The sequence below is a fragment of the Ornithodoros turicata genome, chromosome 1, assembly GCF_037126465.1.
Source record: "Ornithodoros turicata isolate Travis chromosome 1, ASM3712646v1, whole genome shotgun sequence".
NCBI lineage: Eukaryota > Metazoa > Arthropoda > Arachnida > Ixodida > Argasidae > Ornithodoros > Ornithodoros turicata.
In genome coordinates this window covers 135,321,811-135,347,432 of record NC_088201.1, presented here as the reverse complement: position 1 = coordinate 135,347,432, position 25,622 = coordinate 135,321,811, and the positions used below count along the sequence as shown (strand labels likewise).

General features: G+C 48.3%; 1 protein-coding gene across 1 annotated transcript in view; it reads right to left on the bottom strand.

The window, feature by feature from the left end:
* Positions 1-250: 250 nt before the first annotated feature.
* LOC135369419 (uncharacterized) overlaps positions 251-25,622 on the bottom strand; it is a 35,303-nt gene continuing 9,931 nt past the window's right edge. The window contains exons 2-3 of the mRNA XM_064603014.1: positions 14,916-15,320; positions 251-561 (exon numbers count right to left, since the gene is read on the bottom strand). Of these exons, the coding sequence (XP_064459084.1) occupies positions 350-561; positions 14,916-15,320 (617 nt within the window). The 3' untranslated portion in view covers positions 251-349. The remainder of the gene's footprint in view (positions 562-14,915; positions 15,321-25,622) is intronic.

The following is a 25,622-nucleotide window of genomic DNA, read 5'->3' as shown; positions in this document are numbered from 1 at the left end:
CAGGCAACTTGTGGATAAACACGAAGATATTGATCTCAATTGAACCTCTGTATGCAATAAGGGGATAAGTCGAAAAACCCTAACCGGAGGTCCCTAATCTGATTGTCCGTTCCATTGACACACATGCATTTCCCGTTTTTTACCATGCTGTAGCGGGCCAACAAATCGCAATAAGTTCCCAAAATTGTCATTGGCAGGTGCATACTGGTATGCAGATGTCATTGCAGCAAAAATAGTAAAAGGGGCGTACGTCGAATAATCCGTTTATAGCATTCAAAGGTTCAATTGTACACGCGTCTAAACTGCATTGTTTCGCATGGTAGCATTCCTAAATGGCAATTACAGCGAGTTACTCCAGCGGCGGTTCAAATCGAAAGGCATTCCTTATTGCTACGTATAGCCATCCGTTGAAAAAAGTCGCGGCCGCGGCCTCTAAGTTCTTCTTGAGTTCAGCGTCGAAACGTTGTCTTCTTTCACTATTGAGGTCCGGTTCTCTTGACAAGGCGGCTACTTGAGCGTTGAGCGGAGCCACCCTCCAGGATACCATTTCTGCCGGAGTTCCTGTGAGGGATAAGGGGTGAACACAAAGGTAAGTACCACGAGATAAATTCACCACGTTTTTACCACGTCTCAGGACGTGCTATATAACCCGAACACTTTGCAATAACACATCGCCCACTGGGGCTCTATTCTCGTCAATTATTCTTTGCCTGTTATTGGTCGTTACGTGAAGAAGGCGTGACCATCAAGGCGTGACGACCAATGACAGAGGTGAGACACAAAGTAATCGAGGTCTATTACTTTGACGAGAATGGGGCCCCTGGGGCGTCTTTCCCAACTCGAATAAGAAAATGCACCCTGTTTGATCCGTTCCAGCAGTAGAGACTTTATTTATTTTGAGCATAACAGCGATAGAGACATGTATAGAACGCCTAGAAACTTCCTTGAAAGAGTACGAAGACGCGCCCTTGGGACGCGGTCCACTCGCCGTTGTGGGAAGTAGGATTCGGTCCGCCGGATACGAACAACCCGAAATCCCAGGACTTCCGCATAAGCTCGGAGGAGGAGGAGGAGGAGTGTCGTTGGGAGGAACCCGAGAGGGTTGCCTGCCTGATTAGGCGGCATGTTTCTCGGGAAGGGAAAGGTGGTGGAGAGGAGGAGAGGAAAGGGTGAAGTGGAAGACCGAGCGGAATCCGCTCGGGGGGAGGATAGCTGCGTCCATGGGCCGACTTCAGGGGAACTGTGCCGGCATGCGCCTATTACACATCTGAGGGAAACCGAGGAAAAACCCGCCGGCCCGCGGATTCGAACCGCGGACCTCCCAGTCTCCAAGCGCACGCGTTACCGCTGCGCCACCGGAGCTGGTCCGCATAAGCTCAGGTCCCAAAATCTTGGGATTTCGCGAGCCCACATCCCGGGATTTCGGGATAATAAATTTCGCGTTCGTCGACAATTTGGTTGAATTATTCTTTCTTTCTTTGCGGAATAGCAAGCTGTCGTCCCGTCTGGCGACCTTTCCTCCCGTCCTTTTCTCTCTGTTCCAATAAATATATCCCCCCCCCCCAGTGACCACGTGATTGTGACGCAAGCAATCATGGAAAGCAACGGGCATAATGGTAAGTAAACAGCTTAAATACATGGCACGCACACGAGTATTTGCGGGCTCACGACAGCGTTAATCTCGATTAAGCCAACCGTCCATTTCCTCGGTTACATCGCGAAACTGAAGTATCCAAGCTCAGTTTCCCATAACCGCGGTTTGCTGCATAACCTCCGTTTCGTAGACCGTGCGTCTGCGTCAAACCGCGATTGCGCGATTGCGGCTAGCGCTGCCCATGTGACAAGTGTACATTGAGTTTGAGCTTGATTATAGAAAAAAAAAAACGACAAGTGTACATTCTTGGTGTGTGGCACAATGGAACAAGGTTTGTTGTTTGTGATGTCCTATTTTGCTGTGAAGCGCACAACGATCTTTTTCACAACCCGTGTAGCGACAAGGCGACTGATGACTACATTCACCCGTAATCTGGTGTTTGATCCTCTGCCTCTTAAAACTACCTTATTGATGTCGTGGTGAACCATTGATGTGGGTAAAAGCGCTAGAACGGAAAGGGACGAAACAGAGACACTGAGCGCAAACTTTCTTCGTTGTTGGACGAGAGCGATATGGTTTTTCTGTCAGTTGATACGCGGGGTGTGTGAATAAACAGTTGAAAGTTTGCGCGCACAGTCTGTGTTTCGTCCCTTTCCGTTTTAGCGTATTTACCCACATCAATGATGCGCCGCCGCGTTTCCTTTTTAGTGCAATAGCACTATTGCCCTAGTCAGAAATTCATCTGCTCTGAGCTAGAAACGAAGCTCGGACGGCACATGGTGTCATGGAAACCGTGGGTGCAGAAAAGTTTATGGCTCCTGTAAAAAAAAAACACAAAAAAAACACCAGTGGTCCCACGGCAAACACGGGTCTCGCGCAACAACAACAACAAACAAAGAAGTAATGATGATGTTGTGGGATGTTTCGCCGCTGAAGCGGCACCGTATCCCATTGCTTGAGGGGGAGAAGATGGTGAATGTTCAGAGTTCACGCAGGAGCCCTAGGTTGCTGCTAAGAAGGTGATGAGGTGATGAGGTCCCGCGCAAGAAGCTCGTTTATGGCCCCTAAAATGATATACTGGCGGAAGGTTGACGGTTGTGTTGTACTACCTTCAAGCTCATTTTTGAAAAATCTGTTTACACCCTCAGCGCCGTCAAGCAAACCAGAGGGCAGCGGTTAACATTTACTAACATAACGTTCATATGAGCAGCATACAGAAATATTTTTGAAAATCCACATGAACAAATTGCACAGACACGAGGAAGTATAAGAAAAAGGAAAAGAACCATTTGGGTCGATTACAGCAAACAATGACAGCAGAAGCGTAAAACACGGATATTAAAAAATGACTACGCAACGTAATGGTCGTATAAACATTTCTTAAATTTCGTGGCGTCGTGATCATGGCATCGGGAAGGTGGTTCCACTTCAGCGATGTACGAGGCCCAAACGGAACGTGAAATGACATTGTCGAGCACCAGGCAATACCCACTTGCTGCGCATGATCGGTACAACCTGAGATATACCATAGGCAGTTGGATTAACGATTATGTAAGGTGATTATTATGATAATCAATTTTTTTTTGCAACGAACAGAGACAACGAAAATGACAGGAATTAGCCTAGACAGACTACATTTAAGGACAAACACAACACATAAGCCTCCAAACACACGGAATTCAGAAGGCCCCGTTTCGAATGCTGCTGTCAGCACCTTTTTCCTGAGATGTATGATTTCTTTGTTTGTTTGTTTTGTTTTTGCAAAGTTTGGAGGTTTACGTGTTGTGTTTGTCCTTAAATGTAGCCTTTCGAAAGTCTATGGGGAATTTTTGTTCGCAGGGTTCCGTAAAACTCATTAAATTTCTACATGAAACAGGTATACAGGCGTGCTCTCGTCGAGTTTATCTAGGGAATGAGAATGACACATTTTTAAAGGCCTGACGCGACCCACTGTCTTTTCGCAGATTAAATTTTCTCAAATTTTCAATTCATGGGAGTCTATGGGAGATGGAACAACATTGCTTCTCTCGGTCCGCCCGCCCGTGATATTTGGGCCAAAATGATGTCATTCCCTAGAGTAGCAGTCTGGAAACGGATTGCAATCAACAAATTCGACAAGCTTACTGCAGTTTTCCAGATCCCTGCGAATGAAAATAATGGCTTTGTCGTTTTCCAGCATGTTCTGCGCGCTGGCGCCAATTCTATTACTTCCTTAGAGCGTGCGAGAAAAGCAAAGCGAAGAGAACAATTTTAGGACGGTGCGGCCAACCCTCTCCGGAAGCGAACGTTAACTACGTAGATCGCACGAGTCCGCCTGGAATGTAGCCTGCCTCGGCTAATTCCCGTTGTTTACGTTGTACCCACAAGTTGTCGGAATGTCTCGGTCTGAATGAGGGAGCGTGTGAGAAGGATGCCAGAGAGAATGGTAATAGCGTGATTGGTTGTCCGTCTTCCTGTACCTTGAGGTATTCTAGCTCAGGAGAAGGTCCTTCTGTCGTGGTGTTGCGGTAGCTTGTCTGATCGGAAATCAGAAGGCCCAGGTTCGAATCCTGTCGTCAGCACCGTTTTCCTGAGATGTTTGATTTCAAGTGCAAAGCAGAGGCAGATTGATGTTATGTTTCATGGCAACGACACTGGCGATTGTAATTACCAAACATGAATCAGGATGCCATATTTTCTAATATTTCTATTGAGTTCAACTCAAGATACTACTGTGATCAGTACCCACACACGGAGGCTGCATACCCCAACTTTTGAAGGACTATAATTGACTGTCGAAGCGCGGGTTCGCGGTTCCTTTACTTCCATGCCGTGCAACTACGTTGCGATGTGGTTACGTATGTTACTTATGGCACTCATTGTGCCGCCAGAAAAGTTCTCCACGCCAAACCACACTCCCCTCTCTGCATTTCATCATAACTGACTGAAGTTGTGCTTCTATATTCTTACCCGTACCTGCGAGCCATTACGCGCAATTAAAAATTATCCCCGCATTTTCTCATAACGTCAGGTATTGCTATCACAATCCTTCTTGTTGCATCAGTAGGGAGAGAGATTATTTGAATGAATTTCAGGTAGCTAGTCATCTTCTAGTTGAATGGTTTCTTCGAGAGGATATCTACCTGGCCGTATAACTCAACTGCAGAAGCAACATCTATGCTGTTCTCGCAGCTTTTTATGTCAAAAAATCTGTACATGTAAAAAAAAAAAGGATGATCCATTGCGGGATCCTTTGGAATGCATTAGCATAAGTCTTTGGTTTCTCCTTTTGCTTCCTCCTTTCTCTTTTGCTTCTGTTCTTAAATTCGTTCCTTCTTTTGCTTCCTCCTTTCCCTTTTGTTTCTTTTCATTAATTTCTTGTTTTTTGCTTCCCCTTTCTTTTTTAGACTCTTTCCTTTGGTTCCGTCTTTTGCCTTTGTTGCTCGTCAGTCTGGGCAGCCCGTCGCCGTCGATCGCATTCTGTTTTCCTTTGTCGCCTAAATGGCACTCCATTGTGTGCACAGGGGTGGCATCCAATGTATTCCTCCATTGGACGAAAGCGTGCTGGATGAGCGCAATGCATTCTGGCCAGGTCATCGTCACATGTCACAGCAAACGTCACTGCACACGTGATCTTAAAGACGGCTGTGCCAGTGATCGGCTGTCAAACCGTTTGTAAACAACGCCTTGGCTCTTTCTGAGCGCCGTTTTGGACCTTTTTCGATCCTGGTAACCATTTTATCCGATAATATCGCTCTAAAACGCTCAGTTTTCTACAGGAGAGCTCGTTGACCACTTCCAAACATATGATGGCGACCCCGCATTAGGACACGCTGAGCCGGTATGATGTACGTCAAATAAGGTGAAATGGGATATCATGTCGAGGAAGAAGCACCGTATAATTCACGCTGGCAAAATGCGTTCATCTCTTGACTTTAATATGTCAACGGTAATATGTCGGCAAGACCCAGTGCCTTTGTTTACATCAAGATGTAAACAAAGTCACGTGACCTTAAAATGACATTGTATATGGCGCGTGACCACGACATGATGGCGGTTTTGTGAATTTCGAATGGCATCGTTCTCTCTCCCGATTTCTTGAAAAAAAGGAGGAGTACACCTTTTTTGTGACAATTATGCAGTTCACTGTTGTCCCCAGAAAGGCGTACGCCTCCTGTTTTCAGCAAATCAGGATAGAGAACGACGTCATTCGAAATTTTGGTTGGACTACAGGTGAAGTAGCGGTCGTTCCGCTAACGGTCTCAGGTTTGCTGAAAATAACATAACGAAAATAACGTGCCCCTCAATCGAGGCGAAGGTTTACTAAAGACACACAAATTTGTCTAACATGATGAACTAACCTGCAGCACGGGAACGGAGAGGGAAGTTCTGACAAACACTGTCCTAGATTTCCAACAAAATATATTTTTTGCAGCCATTATGACAGGAACAGCATCAGGTCACATATAGGTGTTCATTGCCGCAAGTGCGGCTCCACTCCAAATGTTTTACAACAACAAAAACAACAGATAAATTTGTGATGATGAATGGGGATATTCGCCACATGAAGTGCGGCCCTCTACCCCAAGGCATAATGGACAGGATGAGATGTGTCCTGGTGATGGGACGATAGACGACGCGGAATGAGGGATAGCCAGCGGTGTCAGTAAGACAACATCAAAGGAACGCTAGGCAAAAACACAACACACAAAAACACACACACAACGCACAGGTAAGCAGGCACATCACAGAGTAGAGAGGAGATCGGGGTCCCGGAGAAAGATACGAAAGCACTGAAGAGCTTGGCGATGGTCGATCTCGTTAGACCAAGACCCGAGGATTTTTGCCAATATGAATGATGCGGCCGTGATCAACTGCCGGCGACACTACAAGGCTGCTCTTTGGGAGGTGTACAGACGGCAGTCGAGAAGCACATGCTTGGTGTCCGTCAAAACAGTACAGCGTGAGCACAGCATACAGTGCGAGCGGCCGATGCGTGAAATGAGGGGTGAACGCAACCCCGAAAGGAAGCCTGTGCACCAGCTATGCAAAATCACGTGACACACGAGAGGGTATGGTGAAGCAAAGGCCAGGATTCACTTGACGCACCAGAACTCTTGATGGATCGTGACGGGACCATTGTGCATGTGCAAGAGGCCTCACCTCATCATTGAGAACGGTTCGCCTGTCGCCTTTGCGGAGGCCTGTCGCTTTGCGGACGCAGCTGCTCAAGTTCCGTCAGCCTCTTCATTGCCGCGGATGCCGCAGTGTGCAGGAACTGACTGGAAGTAGACAGAGTACCAGCTCGTCTCAAGACGGCTTAGTTCTTCCAGTATTTCCACAACCACTGGCGTCTGTGATCCACGAATACCCATGTTCGCTATGCACCGAAGAGCTGCCTTGGAGTCACAGTATATCACCCATCTGCTGATATCGGTGGATGGAATGCGCTTGAGGGAGAACAAAATGGCATACAACTCTGCAGATGTGGATGAGGTGCGGTGTAAGAGACGGTATGCGTGGCACGATGACACAATCGGAATTGTAAAGGCAGTAGTGGAACAGGGTGAACTGATCGACCCATCTGTGGATACTGCTGTGTGTCAATGATAGCGGCACTGCATCATGCACAGTGATAAACACAGTGATAATAAAGGTAAGCTCAGCAAATCCAAACACTAGCAAGGCGAAGCAAGGCAAAGCAAGGCGAAGGCAAGCTCCTCTCCCAAACTACAGGAGAGAACCCATGACAGGAGGCGGACGGGGTCGCAGGACCCCAGTGGTCCGCGACGCCGAGGAAGCACCTGACCCTGAGCGATCAGACCAGACTAGCGCTGGCGAGAGGAGCCGCTCCCCGGTAGGGAGACGCTCCAATGGAGAACTTACGCCGGCATCAGGGACATCACAAACGGAACTCCTGAACGCCTTCGATGATGAGGAGGTGACGCCCCCGCTGGCAGACGGAGACGTGCCCATGTCCATGGATGTTCCGCACGGCCCTCCTCCCGCCCCCCCTTGCTCACCATTCCAAATCGTCACATACAAGAAAAGCCGCCCACGTGGAATCCCAGTTGTCTTCAAATGTGTCGGGGAGTTGGATTCTTTCTGGAATGTCAACCCCAACTCAATAGCCCATGATGTACTCACCACGACGCAAGAGAAGGTTCTCCACCACCGAATCAACAAACGTGGCACCCTCACAGTTCACGTCTTGTCGGAGCACTCAGCGCAAGGCCTTCTGAGCCTTAGGTCCGTCGCTGGGATCTCAGTCAAAGCCTCTATCTCACAGTCCTACCTGCGCACTACCGGAAGAATCACTGGCGTCCCTCGACGTTACAGCGAGGAACAGCTATTCGAATACTTCTGTTCCAGCGGTGTCACTGAGGTAAAACGGGAACTTGCATACTCTCGAGAGAATGACGGGTCCTCACACACCATCATCAAGAGTAGCGTACTCCTGACCTTCAAACCTGGCCAGCCGCTACCAGCGGAGATTCCTCTCGGCTTCACGTACTTCCCCGTGTCGGAATACGTAGACCCGCCAACGCAGTGTTTCAACTGCCAGAAGTTTGGCCACTATGCTCGTGACTGCCGCAGCTCGAAAAGATGCAAAGTGTGTTCTGGCCCACATGATCATAAGCAATGTACCTCACGATGTGAGCCCACATGCGCAAACTGTGGCGGCCACCACGCTGCAACGTACCGTGCCTGTACGGTTGCAAGGGCAGCAACAGCTGCACACCGACGGCGCATGCTCAGTGAAAAATCGCATGCCCCTCCACCCCGTCGCTCCACTAATCTCCACACTGCTCACTTTCCGCGCCTATCTGGCTGTTCCGCGACACCCGCACACGCTGATCACGGCCCTTCCAAGTCTTTTGCCTCTGCCGTCAAGCAAGTGCCACATATCGCGCGCATCGCGGCCCAGGCCAGTGGACAGCGGACACCAGACCCTAAAATTCCGAAGCCCCGTCTGTTGGAGGGACAAAGCAATACATCTCACACTGTAGTCGCAATGCTCTTCGCCGCCTTACACGCCATCGTCCAGCAGCTCCCAACGGCGGCAGACTTACCTGCAGTTCAAGCTATACTTGCACTGGAACCTCTCCTCCGTACTGGCTCCTTCCTTACGCCCGATAATGGACAATGGTCGGCCTCGCGCCTCAATGGTTCATTATCAATCAACCACGATCTTCCAGTGGAATTCACGTAGCCTGCAATCAAAGTTGTTTGACTTCCGTCAGTTTGTGTGGCGCCACAAATTCCCTGTGTGATGCATCTCAGAAAGCGGCATTAAGGATGACTTTCGTCTCTCGAATTACGTGACCTTTGTTTCGGAGCCCCGTGGACAGACCAGCTGTGCTGCGCTCTTTGTCCGTGCCGACCTCCCGACGATCCAGCGTGACCTGCGAACAGTTGGGATCGGCGACTACGTCTGCTGCTCTGTTCGTGTGGGCTCACTTGACGTCACCATAGTCTCACTATATATCCCACCATCGGTCAGATACAACGTGGATGAGCTGGGCTCCATTATAGCTGGCCTCCCCTCGCCTTTCGTGCTCTGCGGGGACTTTAATGCCCACAATGAAGTCTGGGGCAGCATGCGTACTGACACCAGAGGCCAGCAACTAGCAGACCTCTTCGCGGACAAGAATCTCTGCGTTTTAAACGATGGCTCTCCAACTTTCGTTTACCCGACTTACCGCTCTTCTTGTCTTGACCTCACTGTCGCGTCAGCGTCCATCGCTCATCGGCTCCTCTGGAGTGTTGATGCGGACACCCTTGGCAGCGACCACCTACCTGTCCTGGTCGGCATCCCGCATGGGCGCCAATCTTCCAGCTCGCACTCCGTCAAGCGGACCGACTGGCCACGATTTGCTCGAGTGCTCGAGTCTTCCCTTGCATATGACGGGCTAAGCAATGCGCAAGACTTCTGTCGCGCTGTGGCCACCGCAACCCAGGAAGCAACCACAGTGCACCGCGTCCCGCTTCAGTTTTCCGCTACAGACGCGGAATACGAGCGGCTCCGTGCACTCCGGCGACGCGCAGAACGGCGAGCACGGCGCACCCTCCTACCCCATGACCGGCAGGCTGCGAGACGGATTCAGAAGGCTGTTCAGCGACGCCTCCAGAAACTCACACGGGACCGTTGGCGTAACTTTGCATCGTCCCTATCGCCCCGCACACCTCTGTCTCGTATTTGGGGTGTGCTTAAAGGCCTTTGGACACCTGTAGCGCAACGCCACCCGTTCCGCTCCTTGTCTCTGGCCACATCACGCACCGAAATTGACGTTGCAGAGGACTTTTGTGCCCGCCTCACCGCCTTGCCTGCTTCAACTCAAACTGCTACTACTCCGATGCCATCTACCAGCAACACAGTCCTGGACTTACCTTTTACACTAGAGGTGTTAGACTCTGCCCTATGTGCCTCGCCCCAACATACCTCCCCATGTGCAGACCAGATCTCGTACAAGGCGCTCCAGCACCTTCCGCATATGGGGAAGCAGCACCTCTTACGATTCTTCAATGACAGTTGGCAGCAGGGGCGAATACCCGAGGAATGGAAATTGGCGATGGTTGTCCCCTTGCTCAAACCCGGCCAGTCGCCCCATCACCTCGACTCCTTCCGCCCGAAAGCCCTTACAAGCTGCGTGGGTAAAACTCTGGAACGAATGATTTTCACCCGTCTCATCTGGCACCTTGAGAGTGCTCGTTTCTTCCCGGAAACAATGATGGGCTCTCGCTCAGGCCGTTCGTCACTCGATAGTGTCATTGCTCTGGTCAGTGAGACGCAGCAGGCTCGGGCAGACGGCTTCCTGACCGCTGCTTTTTTCCTGGATATCAAGAAAGCCTATGACAGTGTCCAACATAATGCAGTCCTTACGGCTCTCCAGGACGCTAACGTAGGGGTATGCCGCCTATCATGGATCCGGGACTTCCTCACAGGCCGCTGCCTCTTTGTCCGCACTGCTGACGGAGATACCACCTTGTATCCCGTTCACCGAGGCGTCCCGCAGGGAAGCGTGCTCAGCCCCCTCCTGTTCAACATCATTATGGCCTCCCTCCCTGCACAGCTGCCCAGCCACACCCACATCACAATCTATGCAGATGACATTTGTATTTGGACCTCTGCTCTTCGTCGTGATGTGATTCAACGCCGTTTACAACGCTCCTTGAACACAATCTTCAACTATCTTGCCGACCGCGGCCTAGCCATCTCACCCGCCAAAACTGTCGCCATGGCCTTTTCGCAGAGATCGTTCCACAAATACCCACTCTTCATCGACGGTTCGCCCTTAACCTTTGTGAAAACCTGCCGTTATCTGGGCTTCACAATCGACCAAGGCCTCACATGGTCATCTCACGTGAAGACGCTTGCCACGAAAGCCTCCAGCCAGGTCAATGTCCTCAAACGTATCGCATGTGCGTCCTGGGGCCCGTGTTGCCAGGACCTCCACCGAGTTCATACGGCTCTTGTTTTGGGCACACTGCGATACAGCCTCCCGATCCTTCATGACCTCAGCTGCACACGAGAGCAGGAGCTCCTGAACCTCCAAGCCCGCAGTCTCCGAGTTTGCCTTGGTGCCCCTCGAACAACGGAGACATATTCCGTACTCGCCGAAGCTCAGGAGCACCCTCTGAGCCACCCTTCGCGTCTACGCCCGCTGCCTGACGCAACCCTCTCATCCTCTTCGCCGCATTGCTGTGAGCTGCCCTGCATCCGCTTTTGCCAAAGCAGTTGCCCGCTTACGAGACTGTCTCCCGTCCTCGACACCTGCCACTACCTTTGCGCCAGCAATGTGGACCTTAAAACGGCCTCCCATTCACGCCACTATACCAGACTTTCCCCGAAAACAGGCAATCAGCCCTCAGTGGTAGCCCAACAACTCGCTTTGGCCCATCTCACCTCCACCCATCCCCATTGCCGAAAAATCTTCACCAATGCTTCCGTAATGTCTGACGCAGCGGGCGTGGCCTTTTACGTTGCCGATACAGACCATGAACAGGTCTACAAACTGCCCTACCCCATGTCGTCCACCGAGGCTGAACGGTTCGCCATTCTTACTGCCCTAGAATATATAACTGACTTGCCACCTGGGAAATGGGTCATCCTCACAGACAGCAAGGCGTCTCTCCTCCGCTTGATGTCGGCCCGCTCCAACCTCATACAGGGTATACCCAGCTTGATCATTCAGAGGTATAACGGACTCCGTGCCAATGGTCATGCTTTGTCCCTTCAGTGGGTGCCCGGTCATGTGGGCCTGACCGGTAATACACGCGCAGACGCGGCTGCTAGACGAGCCGCCGCAGCTGTTACTCCTGTCACTGCACGTCCACCACTTACACTTTCGGCTTGCCATTTAGCTATTCGCCGCCGGTGTGCAACCCGTGCCCATGCATTTAGATCTCAAGCCGTCGCCTACAACAGTCACGTGCAGTCCATCGACCCCTCGGGTAGCTTTTTCATTGCGTGTCGCTGCAGTCGTCAGGACGAATCACTGCTGCACCGCCTCCGTCTCAACTTTGCCCGCACCCCATTGCTCCTGTACAAAATGGGCCAATCCAGCTCCCCCTTGTGTTCCAGCTGTGGCGAGGTGGGCGACATTGCTCATTGTCTTCTGCACTGCCAGCAGCACATCCCCCAACGGCAAGCCCTCCATCGCCGTCTAATACAGCTGGGCTACAACACGCTGTCCATGGCCACCCTCCTCGGTCCCGTCCCTCGGCCTACTCAGTGGGCCATCACCACAGCCCTGCTCCGCTTCTTAAATGACTCTGGCCTTGCGTCTGCCTTCTGACTGGACGTTCTTCGAACTTTCCTTCGTGCCTGTGCTGCACTGCACTGCGTGCCTGTTTTTCTGTCATCTTTTCCTTTCTTTTGTTTATTCACAGTTCCTTTTTCTTTTCTTTCTCGGAATAGCAAGCTGGCAATAGCCTGGCTGACATTTCCGTTTTCCTTTTTTAACTCTATCAAACATATCCCCCCCCCCCAAAAAAAAAACACTAGAGATATTGTGGAAGCTTATCAAATAAGAAAAGAGGATCCGCGTTCTGTCATGTCCTCTCCTGTCATGTTATGTCATGTCGTCCATTATGTCGTGGCTTGCGTGGTGTTGTTATACGCGTTTCATATTTCGAGACCGCAACTTGCTTATGTGGAAAGGCACCGGTATTTACCCTGGCCTTTTGTTACTCGTTACATTACTCGGTCACTACCCAAGCAGCACAATGTACTGAAAGTTGAGTGCAATAGGGGTGGACGGGTAGGGGGAAGGCCTTGAACAGACTCGTGAAACTAAAGAACATTGATAAGTAGGGCCCGGATTTTTAGGCATGTGCCTAGAAATGCCTATAAACGCCTAAATGCGACATTTTCTGGGTTGCCTGCCTTTTTATATACCCTATTGAATTGTAGTCTTTTTTAACAGTTTTAGACGCCATAACAGCCTTTTTTGTGTAAGTGGGAGTGCGCTTTTCAGGCTCGTGCTGACTGGTGCTTTTTGTTTCTGCGTGTTTGCGACTTTTGTTCCTTTTCTTCTTCTTCTTCTTTTTTTTTTTGCGTTTCCTTCCCTTCAGTTCTTCCGTTTTCTAGAAGGTGTTCATGTACATTTGATCGAAAGATGTGACTTCTCTGAGCCTTTCAAGATCTTCCAGGGTGGAGAACTAAAAGTATTGCTCGATATAGCGTGGTCCCGGGCCGCCTCAGCATTCGTGTACCAGACGTCGAAAAGCTTGTATGGCACCGTACCCTTTAGACGAGCAAGTTTTTCTTGATAGGGCATTCTGAAACACCAACAAAGCCAAAGAGCGCACCAGATTAACGTGCCTATTTTTGCATTTTACTGCCTATTTTCGTATTTTTCAGGGCCTAAATGCCTGCCTATTTCCATCGTTTTTCGTATCTAAATTTCCGGGCCCTATTGATAAGACACATACCGTCCACCCCTATTGCACTCGACTTTCAGTACATTGTGCTGCTTGGGTATTCATATTTTTTGTCGCAGGGATCAAGGACAACGATGCAGCCTCCGTTGATTTCCAGACTGCAACATGCTTATCAGGAAAGGTATCGTATGTACCTGGACCATTTTTAGTCCTTACTTGCTACACGGCCACCATTCATATTATTTGTCACAGGGATCATGGAGAACAATGCAGCCACCGTTGTGTTCCAGCGCCACTGTTTATGGTTAGTCTTATAGGCAGCAACTGTTTCGTTAAACTGACACAACTTTGCTGGATGAATGACACTTGGCATCAGGAGATATTTGGAAAACGCAATGTAGACAACAGGTGAGTGTGGACCTCTATCTCAGAGAGATGAATTTGCTGATGTTACTTGTTTCTTTCTTCCGTTTGAAAAAGCTTATAAACTGTCCCTTCATCTTTCGTTCAGCGAGGTAATTCGTTGGGTCGTTACTTGAGCTTTGCGTCATGTACGCACACAGACGTGTGCACGTTGCATTACTTGCGTTGAGAGAAATAAATGTTTCGATATGATACGACGCTTTGTTTTTTGCTTCTTTCTGGTACGTACGTTTGGAAATACACGACCCCCTGTTGACAAACATGTGACGTCACGTGAAGACCGGTTCCATTTTATATTTTGCTGTGGGCGGCAAGAAGCGGGAAAAACGCGTCGGCCGATAGGCTGATAATGTTGATAGTGCTGCTTTGTGCGGCGGCGTTACGTATTCAATGACGTAGGGGCGCAGGTCGTCTATTCAGCGAGAGGGCAGGGAAAGGGCAAATGAGTGCGAGAAATGGCAACACACACTGCTGGAAGGCCTCCAAAATGAGAGGGCGATCTGTACCTCTCGATCTATAGCGGGTTTCTGGTACCCTATAAATCAGTGGTTACATATTGCAATTTCTTACCGCCTGAATAAGCGGTCGCCAGACGGCACCCACCAGATTTAGAGTGCATTGGTAGCACCGCTGTGTAGTACACTGTGCGAGACTGCAGGCGGCGACGGGACCGAAGTCTACCACGACACCGACACTGTCGGATGGGATACACCTCAAGAAGCTCGAGTAAAATCTCCTTCTGCTATCGATATAATAAAAATACAAATAAAAAGTGCGTGCACTGACGTACGCGCTTTGAGTGTTGTGGACACAAAGGATGACGTAGAGTTTACAGTTTTCGCGCACTATTAGCTCAAGTATACTTTCACACCCCTAGTCCGTGTCATGCATTGGGAAATTCGCATGTTGATGTTGACTTTCGTAAAGGCAGCCGTGCGCAAGGTTCATATGTCGATATTTCAAAATTTTCACCGATTGAATTTTGAGACCACTGCATTTACGAAATTGTAAAAGCTGTGATTCATACACTCACCTACTCTGTATAGCACTTCGAAATACACCACTGTGTCAAGAAAAGTTGCCTCAACATCGATGCTCTTGTTGGTTTGGTGCCAATCTTCGCCCACCGTGAATCCCTTGTACGCTGCCCTGAAGTCGCTCAAGGAAACGTTGCACATGATGGCCGTTCTCTGCTGTGCTCTGGTTTCTGCCTCCGTAACTGAGGAACAATCTCCTAACCTTCTGAGAGGAGGTTCAGGCGGTACCATACGTCCTTTTTGGAAATCCGCTCTGAGCTCACGATTGGAGACGAATGTCGACTCCACGTGAAAGGTGAATGGATACATGACACCCGAACGCAGATAGCGTGGCATCAACGATGATTGCAGAATACTATCCACGTGTTGGTTGATGTGGATGTTGGAGTAGCCAATAGCTCCTGGGGAAAACGAACACGAAGCCATTCTCGTAACCATGACTGTACAATGTACAGGATTAAGGGTGTAGTGTAGGGTGTACACAGTCAGACACGAATGCATCAAATTGGCATACACAAAGAGGGATTACGAAACGAAATATAAAAATTGTATTTTGCTTTAACCGTTGTCCTACCGCGACCGAATGTGTTATATTACCAAATAAATAGGTCACTCGTCATTCTTGTCTTTTCACGAGACATACCCAGTGACATCGGCCTATCCCGTAACTCCAGCGCAGATACGGCTTCGCGACGTGCTGCAGCAGTAGTGACGTCCCCCCCCCCCACACACACACACAGCTGTACATCTGTCCCTTGCTGTTTCAGCCTGCAGCCTGTCTATCAGCCACCGATGTGCGGGTCATATTACAGTCACATACACTCAAGCGACCCCTGGGTCTGCTTCTTTATTGCGTGTTGCTGCACTCGTCACGAGGAATCACTCCTTCTCCGCAACAGTCTCATCGTCGCCCGCACTCCCCTGCTTGTGCTCAAAATGGGTGAATCCAAGAGCCCCCTCTGCGCCAGTTGTGGTCTGGTGACGGGGGACGGGGGAATATGTTTATTGAAAAACAAGGCGAGGAAAGGTTAGTCAGGCATAGACCGACTTGCTATTCCTTTCACAAAAAGAAAACGAAGAGAAAGCAAGAAAACGAAAACAGGAAAGAAAACGAAAAGAAAGAAAAGAAAACGAAAAAAAGGTACGCAAACGAAAAAAGGAAAGAAAAAGAAAAGAAAGAAAGACAACGAAAAAAAGAGAGAAAAGAAACACGCACATACACACAGCCAGACATGTACGTATCTTGAGTATTGTATTTGGAGTACACTAATTTAAATAATTTTTTCAGTATTTTGTATCTTGCTAATTACTTTTCAAGAAATGTATCTTGAAATCTAATTTAAATACTTTTAAGTTTTTTCTACTCAGTATTTGAATTACTTTCATTATTCTGGCTCATAGTCTCGTGAAGATCTTTTTCCGAAGTGCCCCGACGTTTCCCTTCTCCTCATTTTACCGATGACAGGTGAGGGTAGGGCAGTCAAGAGATGACCTCACAATTTTTGTTCTCTCTGCGTGTACGGAGTAGCAGGACGCATGTTAGTCCTCCTGGATGTTCTATACTCATGCGTGGAATGAGATCCCCTACAACCCTCCTGTGACCCAGAAACAAAGCGGGACTTGTACCTCTGGCCGGTTTCCACGCAAGAAGTGGCGCTCAGGTTGATGGTCTCACCGCTCCTGAAATTCGGTGAATTCCGGACCTGCTTTTGGGATATGCCATTGACCTGAGTGCGGACCTCCTTCAGCTTTGAAAGATGCCATATAGGGAGACGATTTCTAAGGGTTGTTTTCAGTCACTGTTAGCTGCGCGCATGATCACATCTCAGGATGGAGCCCCACACGAAGGCTGCGCCTTTACCAGGCTCCAACAGCTCCCCATAGCGCCCATAGTTTGAGATAATTCACACAACACTGCGCACACGACCAATGACAGTGCAACGTTGTAGAAATTATGCAACGCCCGTCGGCCAATCAGGAGCCTTAACTTTGGCTGACCTTTCGACCGGTTCTGGCTACCATCGACTTCTACCGGATTTCACGCCTACCGCCGTTACCCGATATTCAAAATAACTGAAGCTTCTTTTGGCTAAAAGAAATATTTATTTGACATAAAGCACTGATTCAAAGATCTCATACATGGGTGCACTGTGAATACAAAGTCCACTGCGTTGCTGACGCACTGTAATAAAGTTCGAACTTGAAGCAAAACGAACACAGCTCTCGAAATCCGACAGGGCCCGCGCTTGTTCTTCACTCTCCAACCGCTCCAACTCACGAAGCATTCCAGTTCCGGGGTTGATAGACTGTTTGTGGGATAATAGTCATGTCCAGGAACAGCACAACCCACGTTGAATCACATCGACGCATGAATAAACCAGCGAACACTTCTATAAACTGTTCTGCCGATTGACATCACCGAAACACGGAACACAAGAGGACGCCTTGCCGGCCGATTTTATGATAAGCATCTTCTTTCGTTGTTTCCAGAGCAGAAAAGACGTTTGTGTGGCACGTAATCGTAATCCTGTCTTTGTTGTCAGGCCTCAAAATCCGTCGGCGCCCGAACGCGTTCTTCACGCTCCAACCGCACCAGCCCACGAAGCATTCCAGTTCCGTAGTTGATAGACTGTACGTGGGATAATAGTCCTGTCCAGGAACAGCACAACACGCGTAGAATCACAAACTGTTCTGCCGATTGACATCACCGAAACACGGAACACAAGAGGACGGACGCCGTGCCGACCGATGCGAGCTATTTCGAAACTATGCTGAAACTGCTGAAACGGCCGCCGGGACGCTGCACGCACATGCGCGCGTACAAAATGCGATTTCAAACCGTTGTCGACCAATCGGAGCGCGCACGCAGTCTGGGCCAATGAGCTTGCAACGTTGTAGATTGGCGCAGTGGTACATACTCTACAGCCGCATCCTCGGTTACCTGAGGAGGACTGCCTTTACTTCCTTGGCCTTATCTGAGGCCCTATTTCGAAATGCGTTGCCGAAACAGAGAATAACGGCTACAAAGGCTATCGTGGTGTCTGTTCTTTATGCCGAGTACGAAAGTATCTTGTATCTTAATTACTTTTTCATGTATTTAGTATTTTACTCTAAATAATTTTATTCGTACGTAATTTTACGGTATTTCAAATACATTTTCGCTGATGTACCGTATTTTCCGGTGCATAACGCGCGCGTTATACAGTAAAAAAGTACTCCGAAGAGGTCCTGCCCGTTATCTAACAGTGCGCGTTATACACGGAAATACTTTCCTACAGAGTTCCTTTTCTGGTGAGTAACGTGGTGGTCAAAACCGGCGAAAGGACGCTGGACTTCATAAAAATTAATTATGTGCTTAGGGATGCTATTAGGGATTGAGCAGTCAATAATCCTGAATTCATTTCAGAAGGCTGGAGTGATTGAGAAGGGACGCGAAACGGAATGTGTTTCGAATAAAGTATATTCATATATTATATATCGCCTTGGTTTACTGTGTATAGTAGTGGCAGTACAGAAGCTTGTAGCAACATTGCGGTGCGCGTTATACATGGAACTTTTTTCAAATTCGGCCCGTTTTTAGGGGTGCGCGTTATAAACGAGTGCACGTTATACACCGGAAAATACGGTACTCTGTATCTTATTTCAAATACTTTTTTGCGGTATTTTGTACGCGTCTGACACAGACAGATACACAAAAGGGCCTTAGAGGCTGGTCGAGAGGCCGGTGGCACGGAGAAAGCCCAAGAGTGCAATCGTAACTGCCCCCTGGTTGTGCAGGACCGGCCCGAGCAGGGTGGCCAAAGAGGGAACCGGAGAAAAGGTCCCTGGAAAAAAGGTCCCCCGAGAAAACGCCCCCGGAGAAAATGTACCCTCAGGAGTCTCTCCCGTGGAGTTATACTTTATCGCTCGTAATTCGAATCAGTGACCATTAGAGCGCGAATTTTCACGTCATTTTTGTATTGTTGACATGGGACTGATTCAAAGAGTTCCGCGGAGATGTAGTAAGTGGTTGAAGAAGAAACAGAGAGAGAAGAAAAAAAGAGCAGAGTGGGGAACTTTCAGGTACCGAGCATGGAAAGAGGGAAATGTATTGTAGCGACCATTACTTCGGCAGCCAGGAACTCGACACCATGTATATTTTCATGATTTAGATTTTAAAGTGCATTTTTATCTTTGGAGGTCTTATCATTTTTCGAGGCCTTATTTTTAAAGTATATATTTCAGCGTTATCTCTCGGGTCGGACATATGTTCGCTTCTGGCTGTCAGCTCTATCTGCCGAATCCCAACCGAATCCCAACGACAGGACACTGCCCCGTCAGGTGTGTTGGCTATTGCCACAAACAGCATCATCAGTCATCCTGAAATTAGTGGACCAGCTTTGACATGTGTCATCCGAAACCTATGACGAGGCCACATTATCGAGGGCAGAATATACATCTTTTCCCCGTATTTGTATGAATAGCGGATCAGCCCATTTCATCGAACGTCGTTTCATCGACGCCGTTTTATCGATGCCGTTTTATCGAACGCCATTTCATCGAACGCCTTTTCGTCGAACGCCATTTCATCAACGCCTGACCAAGGTTAGGTCAGCAGAGTCTTTTACGTATTTCACACGTTGGGGAGACTAACCAAGGTTAGGTTAGGGGGCCCTTTTACGTATTTCCCACGTTGCCGCAAGAAAAAGCGGCGGGCACTGATTCGCTGAAATGGCGTTCGATGAATCGGCGTAGGGGACCTTTTTTTCGGGACGTTTTCTCCGGGGACCTTTTTTCCTACACCCGGCCAAGGGTACGTTAGGGTAGCCGAGTTGTCGCAAGTGGCGTTGGAGGACGTGTCTTTGTGAGAGCTACTGGTCGTGGCTGACATTCGCCACTGCCGGCAACACCTTTTCTCTACGGTGACGCCATCTGCCCCCGTACAATGCAGGTTGGCTACAACACTGCTTATCTGCTTTTTGTTATTGTCGTTGTTTAGCAAGCCGTCCTTTCGTCTAGCTGACCTTTCCTATTTATTTTAATAAACCATCATGTCCTTCCTTGTCCATACGAGATGAGCGTGACGACTCTTGACTTGTCACATTGAATTGCGAGAAAGTTGTTGCTTTTTTCTTTGTAATCTATCTCGTAGTCTATTATCCTATGGCGCATTCTGGTGGTGATTTAATGTCAACATGGCCTGGTCGGACGTGACCTTTGAAACCCGCACATGACTGCATGGAATCTAGCGATTTTAGTCGTTTGGATCATGCTAAGGGCACCGCGGCCGCTCGTCATTGGGTCTCGTCGTCTGCTAACCTACTTGAACTTCGACGAACGGGGCAATGAGGGTCGTCGCCGCCTTCACGATGCGAATGTGACAGCAACGGATATAGCTGGAAAATACGCTGCTCGGTCGCTTGGAAAAAAGTGGAAAAGATGCCAGCTGGCAAATTCCTGGCGCTCGGAAAGTGCCACGGCGAACATGCGAGATCTGGCAAAGGTGTCGAGAACAGGCGGAATCCGGCAAAAGAGGATGCCAGGAGTGACCATGCGAATTCGCCATTAATTTGTCTCTCGTGCTACAACCAAACCACGTCCCGCACGAAAAAAAAAAAAGGGTAAATCACCACGAGCAAAATTAGCTTTACGCGTATAGATGACACAGTGAATCTTTTTACACTTTTTTTGGTGTAAATTGCTTGTCTCATGGCGCACACCTTTTTGGTGTTGCCTTTACACCCGAGTGAATGGCGTTTTCCAAGGCACCCTTTATTTAGGTGTATTCCTCATACAACACTCTTATAATGGGTCTTTAAAAACAAAGACACCCTTGATAGGGGAGTATTCTATTGAAAACACCTTTTAGAATTGAGTTATTTTCTTGCAAAAACAACCTCTCAAAGGTGGTCTCTCACTGCTTCCATGGCAAATACCACCTTCAACACGGCAGACTTGTAGCCGTGTAGTGTAGCCGTGTAGCTGTGTGGTAACACCAAGCCTCCACAGCTCCCCGCATTTGCGGCAGTAGAAAAATAAAATCACGTCACAGTCACGTGGTATTACATCGTTAGGCATCATGACGGATGCCCATTGGCCAAAGGAGGATGCGCGCTCCGGGATTCGTTGATAAAGTTTCGAATTATCTGACAGCTCACTTTTCGCGGGCAGTCTGGGCAGTCGGCCAGGCGGGCAGCTCCAAGCAAGGTCGCTGCGTCTCCGCGGCTCGCCGATGTCGGTTGACCACAACGACCAAAGAGGAAGTGTACGCGCGGGTTTGTTCGTGAGCTATAGTGACTCTGGCCATGTACTGGTCTCCGATAAAGTGTCAACCTACGGACATTGTTGCCGGGTCGGAACTGGAATGCTTGGTGAGCTGACGCCTGAGGAACACTTTCGAGCGCTGTCGCATTTTCAAATACAGTGACTAAGACGAACGTAACGACAAAAGTATTTCCCGTGACTGTGTGACCTACGGTGCATCGCCAGAATGAGAAGAAGATGCTCATCTGTGAAACGCACGCACTCGTGGACTTCGCTCGCCTCCAGAAGCAGAATGTATATGTGCTTTGCAAGTTCCAACTTGGTTTGGTTGCTGTCTATTCAAGGAACGAAACGTCCTGTACGCACGGTGAATATATGAGTCAAACATTTGAGTTTATACGTTGCATCAATAAATATGTATTTCGCCTATCAAAAATGTCTTAGTTATTTTGGAATAACGGGCGCAGGTATGAAAACCAGTAGAAGTCAATGGCAGCCAGGGCCGGCCGAAAGCCGATCCAAACTGAGAGGTTGCTGATTGGTTGGCTGCTAGGCATCACGACGCGTCTTCATTGGTCGTATGTCCAGTGTTGCCTGAATTATCTCAAACTATGGGCTCTATGGGGAGCTGTGGGCGCCTGGTAACACTGTGGGACCAGCGTGAGTGCCAAAACTGAAATACAATTTGTTCGGTCACGTTTGTTAAGTGTACTGGGGACGGAAAACGTTTGTAACGGTGACGGTAATGCGTTTCTGCAATTAACACGTATGCCTGCAACGAGTCAAAGATCCCAGGTAAATTTCTAACGTCCTTCCTGGTCAAATACTGTGTTTTTAACTCAGGTTATTATTTATAATGTGCGAACTTGCTGAGGGGAGCTCTGAAACCAGCCTATTTTTGCTGTCATGACTTAAAACACCAATTTTAACACAGTATTCCCAGTTCAAATGTCGTGTAAAAAGGTGTATTGCACGTAAACAACTCTTTCAACACCTCAATTTACACCGTTAGTATTTGACATTGGATAAAATGTGTATGTTGATATAATTCACCTTTAGCAATGCTCTTCCTGCAGTTTTTGCTTCAGTCTGTGGGACGGGAAAAAGTGGTTTTATAAGAATACACCGGCTTTGAGCGAATAAAGGTGTAAAATGATTTACTATGCACCATCGGCATCATCCCTTCGGCTGTCGCGTGAGACAGCGTCATTAACCGTGTGTGAGCTACGTTTCTCCCGACTCCTTGATTAGCAGTTTGCTAAATTGGTGACCCGGACGTGATCCGAACACGCACCCTTCCGACCGACGCGCTTTGGCAAGGGCCTTAATGTGGCGAGTCCAGAGCAGATCTGAGTCCATGACCACGGCAAGGAAGCGATGGAAACGTACAGCCTTAAGGTTATTGGCAACGACGCACAAAGGGATTTTGTTTCGTAGTTTGCGTGTGAACGGGTGTTCGACGTACTTATTGGGCGAAAGGTACATCCAAGTTACGTGAGGTGCTTCTGGATGTTATTTAACTGCAAGTGGCGCTAATGGATACTGTCCAAAGGGCAACGTTACTTGCATACACTGGGAGCGACACTTTTCGTGGAATGGTCTGTTTTTGGGTCCGTCATCACCACATTGAAGTGTTGGGCCCATTATGCTTCCCCCGAATTTTTCCCCCTTTGTCGGTGCACAGCGTTCTCCAACGAATAAAATGATTTCCGGCGAAAGAACGATGAGCGTAGGTGACCAACAGAGCGTGCACGAGAGCTTTGTTCCGCACACCTTTGAGACATCCTTCTCGTGAAAAGAGCGCATCGGAGAACGAGAGGACGTAAATTCGATTGCACAGCTATAACGAACCGCAGCGCGAAAATATTTTGCATGCTGACTCCTGGTCCAGGAATGGAATGGAACGGTCCTGGTGGACAGCCCGACAGACGAGGCAGGATTTCATTGTTTCTTTAAGTCTATTTGAACGGGTCTGATGAGATTTATATTGTTACACGACGTGGAAAACCTTATTCAGTGAAAAGCTATCGTCAAGTGTATACATGGGAAATGGCACATCCTGGTAAAGGTCTCGCCAGCCCTGCCTGGGCTAACGTTTCCCACAATTCATGATAAACAAACAAACTAAGAGAAATAACCATACGTTCAAGTGCGTGGGTGGGAGAGTGCTTTACTCGACGTTACTGCAGGTTTTCCCGCTCATTTTATTCAATTGGCCACTCAATTTAATCCAAGCATATCCATAATGCAGTGTGTCAAACACAAATTTGGATTACAATTCTGGCATTTTCATCATGACCATTGCTATCTACAATATGCTACAGAAATATCCATGAGTACTGCTTGTTAGGATGACATTTCATGACTATTTCACAGATACGGGTAATAACTCAACTTTGCGCGAACACCGCTGGTTCAAACAGCGTCGTGCGATGATTTGTGAGTACTGCTTGTCGTTGTGACATCTCATGACTATTTTGCATATATGGGTCATAACTCGAGTTTGCGTGACTACAGCTGCTTCAAATAGTGCACTGCGATGATTCAAAACTACTGCGTGTCATAATGAGATGTACAACAGTGCCAAACAGTGTCAAACGATGATTAATTCGATGAATTAACGAAGAATGTGGACTACTGCTTGTGATTATGACGTTTCATGACTATTTTGGACATACGGGTCATAATTCGACCTTGCGCGACTACTGCTGGTTGAAACAGTGTATTGCAATGATTCATGACTACTGCTTGTCATTATGACATTTCACGACTGTTTTGGACATATGTGGACTTTGCGCGACTACAGACGCTTCTGTTGGGTAGGATGCCAGGAGAAGAGAAGAGCTTGTGCTCGCCAGTACCCATTGGCGCCCGAAGCACGTGACCTCTCGTGCGCTGCCTCGCTGGCGGCGGAGAGGTATGTGATGTCAGAGCCCCATCAGTTTCCGTATTCCCTGTGCCTATTTTCTCCGTTTCTGTTACCCTCCTCGCTTTCAGTGGAGGTTCACATCAATGGTAGCACCGGTATTTTTTTTTTCATTTATCGGGGATAACCAGAGATGACCCGTCGCAACCCCTTTAACGTTTGAATTTGGTCAGTGTGCGTATGGTGGTTATGTTAGTTCGAGTAGGCAGGTATCGAATACAGTTAGACAGGTACGAGGTAGTTATGAGGAAGTATTTCGAGGTTTTGCATGGTTTCGAATTTAGGCAATGTCACGCGTATTTCGGCCCCTCCTTCGGCAGCAACTTTAGTGCGCTTTGCCGCACGCCGTTTCCCTGCATTCTCGACGGCATGTCGCTTATGTTCACTTTCTTTAGCGAGCGCATCCGCAACTAACGCAACAGTGGCGACAAATCTGCGTGCTCTATACTTGCGCGAATGCTCCACAGCACGTCGTTTACACTGCAACTTCGTGGTGTCGAACGACATTGACGGCATTACATGAAACACACTGTGCAGACATTCGATGATTTCAGCAGGTCGCATGCGCTGTACGAAAACGGTACAATAAAGTAGCATATGAAAAAGGTTTGTGTTGTGTTTCTCTGTAGGTGTGTTCCTGCTTCACAACAATTACTTTCCGTACTTTCTTACAATTATTGTTCCAACAATAAAGGAACCTGTCAAACCAAAGTTCCACAACATGATGTCAGCCCTTTCAAATGAATCACGTATTTGGCTCATCGTGTTTTATGAACCGCTTTCGTAAAGACCTTCCAATCTGCTAAATCTCCGCTCGCCGAAACGTTTCTTGTCAGCAAGGCACGCAATGAAGAAATAAACGATGGGGAGATAGCGCATCGCGAGAATGAAAGTACCCCTCTCCACTGATGCTACGTTTCACCGTGGGCCAGAAGTGCGTTAAAGAAACGCTATCGCATTCAATATCACCCCACCCCCACACTCGGAAAGGAAACACTTTCCCGCCCGTTCCCACCCTTTCCCGCACGCTGAACAACAACAACAACAATAAATGAAGAAGTGATGATGACATGGGATGTTTCCCCACACGCTGAAGAAGAAGACAGGAACATTGTAAAGTTAATAATTAACACACACACACACACACATAATTGGTATGATGCTTAATAATGAAAATGTGGATGTGACCGAGTCATGCTAGGGAAATTTTATTCAACTGAAACCACAGGAAATTTATAAACTTTGTACTGGAGTGTGTGAGGTTCCTTCGTATTTGTATGCATTAAAAACAAAACTTTTGCAAAAAAAAAAAAAAGACGGGGCTCTCTCTGTGGAAGAGGCCCGCCAGGTAGAACATACTTTCATATCGGCTTGCTGCAGCAATAGACGCAGACAAGGAGTTAGAACATAAATGGGACAAACCGCCTGCAGACTCACAACTAAGTGAAGTTTATTCAAAGAGGAAATATTTATAGAAAACTTTGTACGTCATCATAGCGTATATCAGGACCCAGTGCACGTCATGAATTTCAAA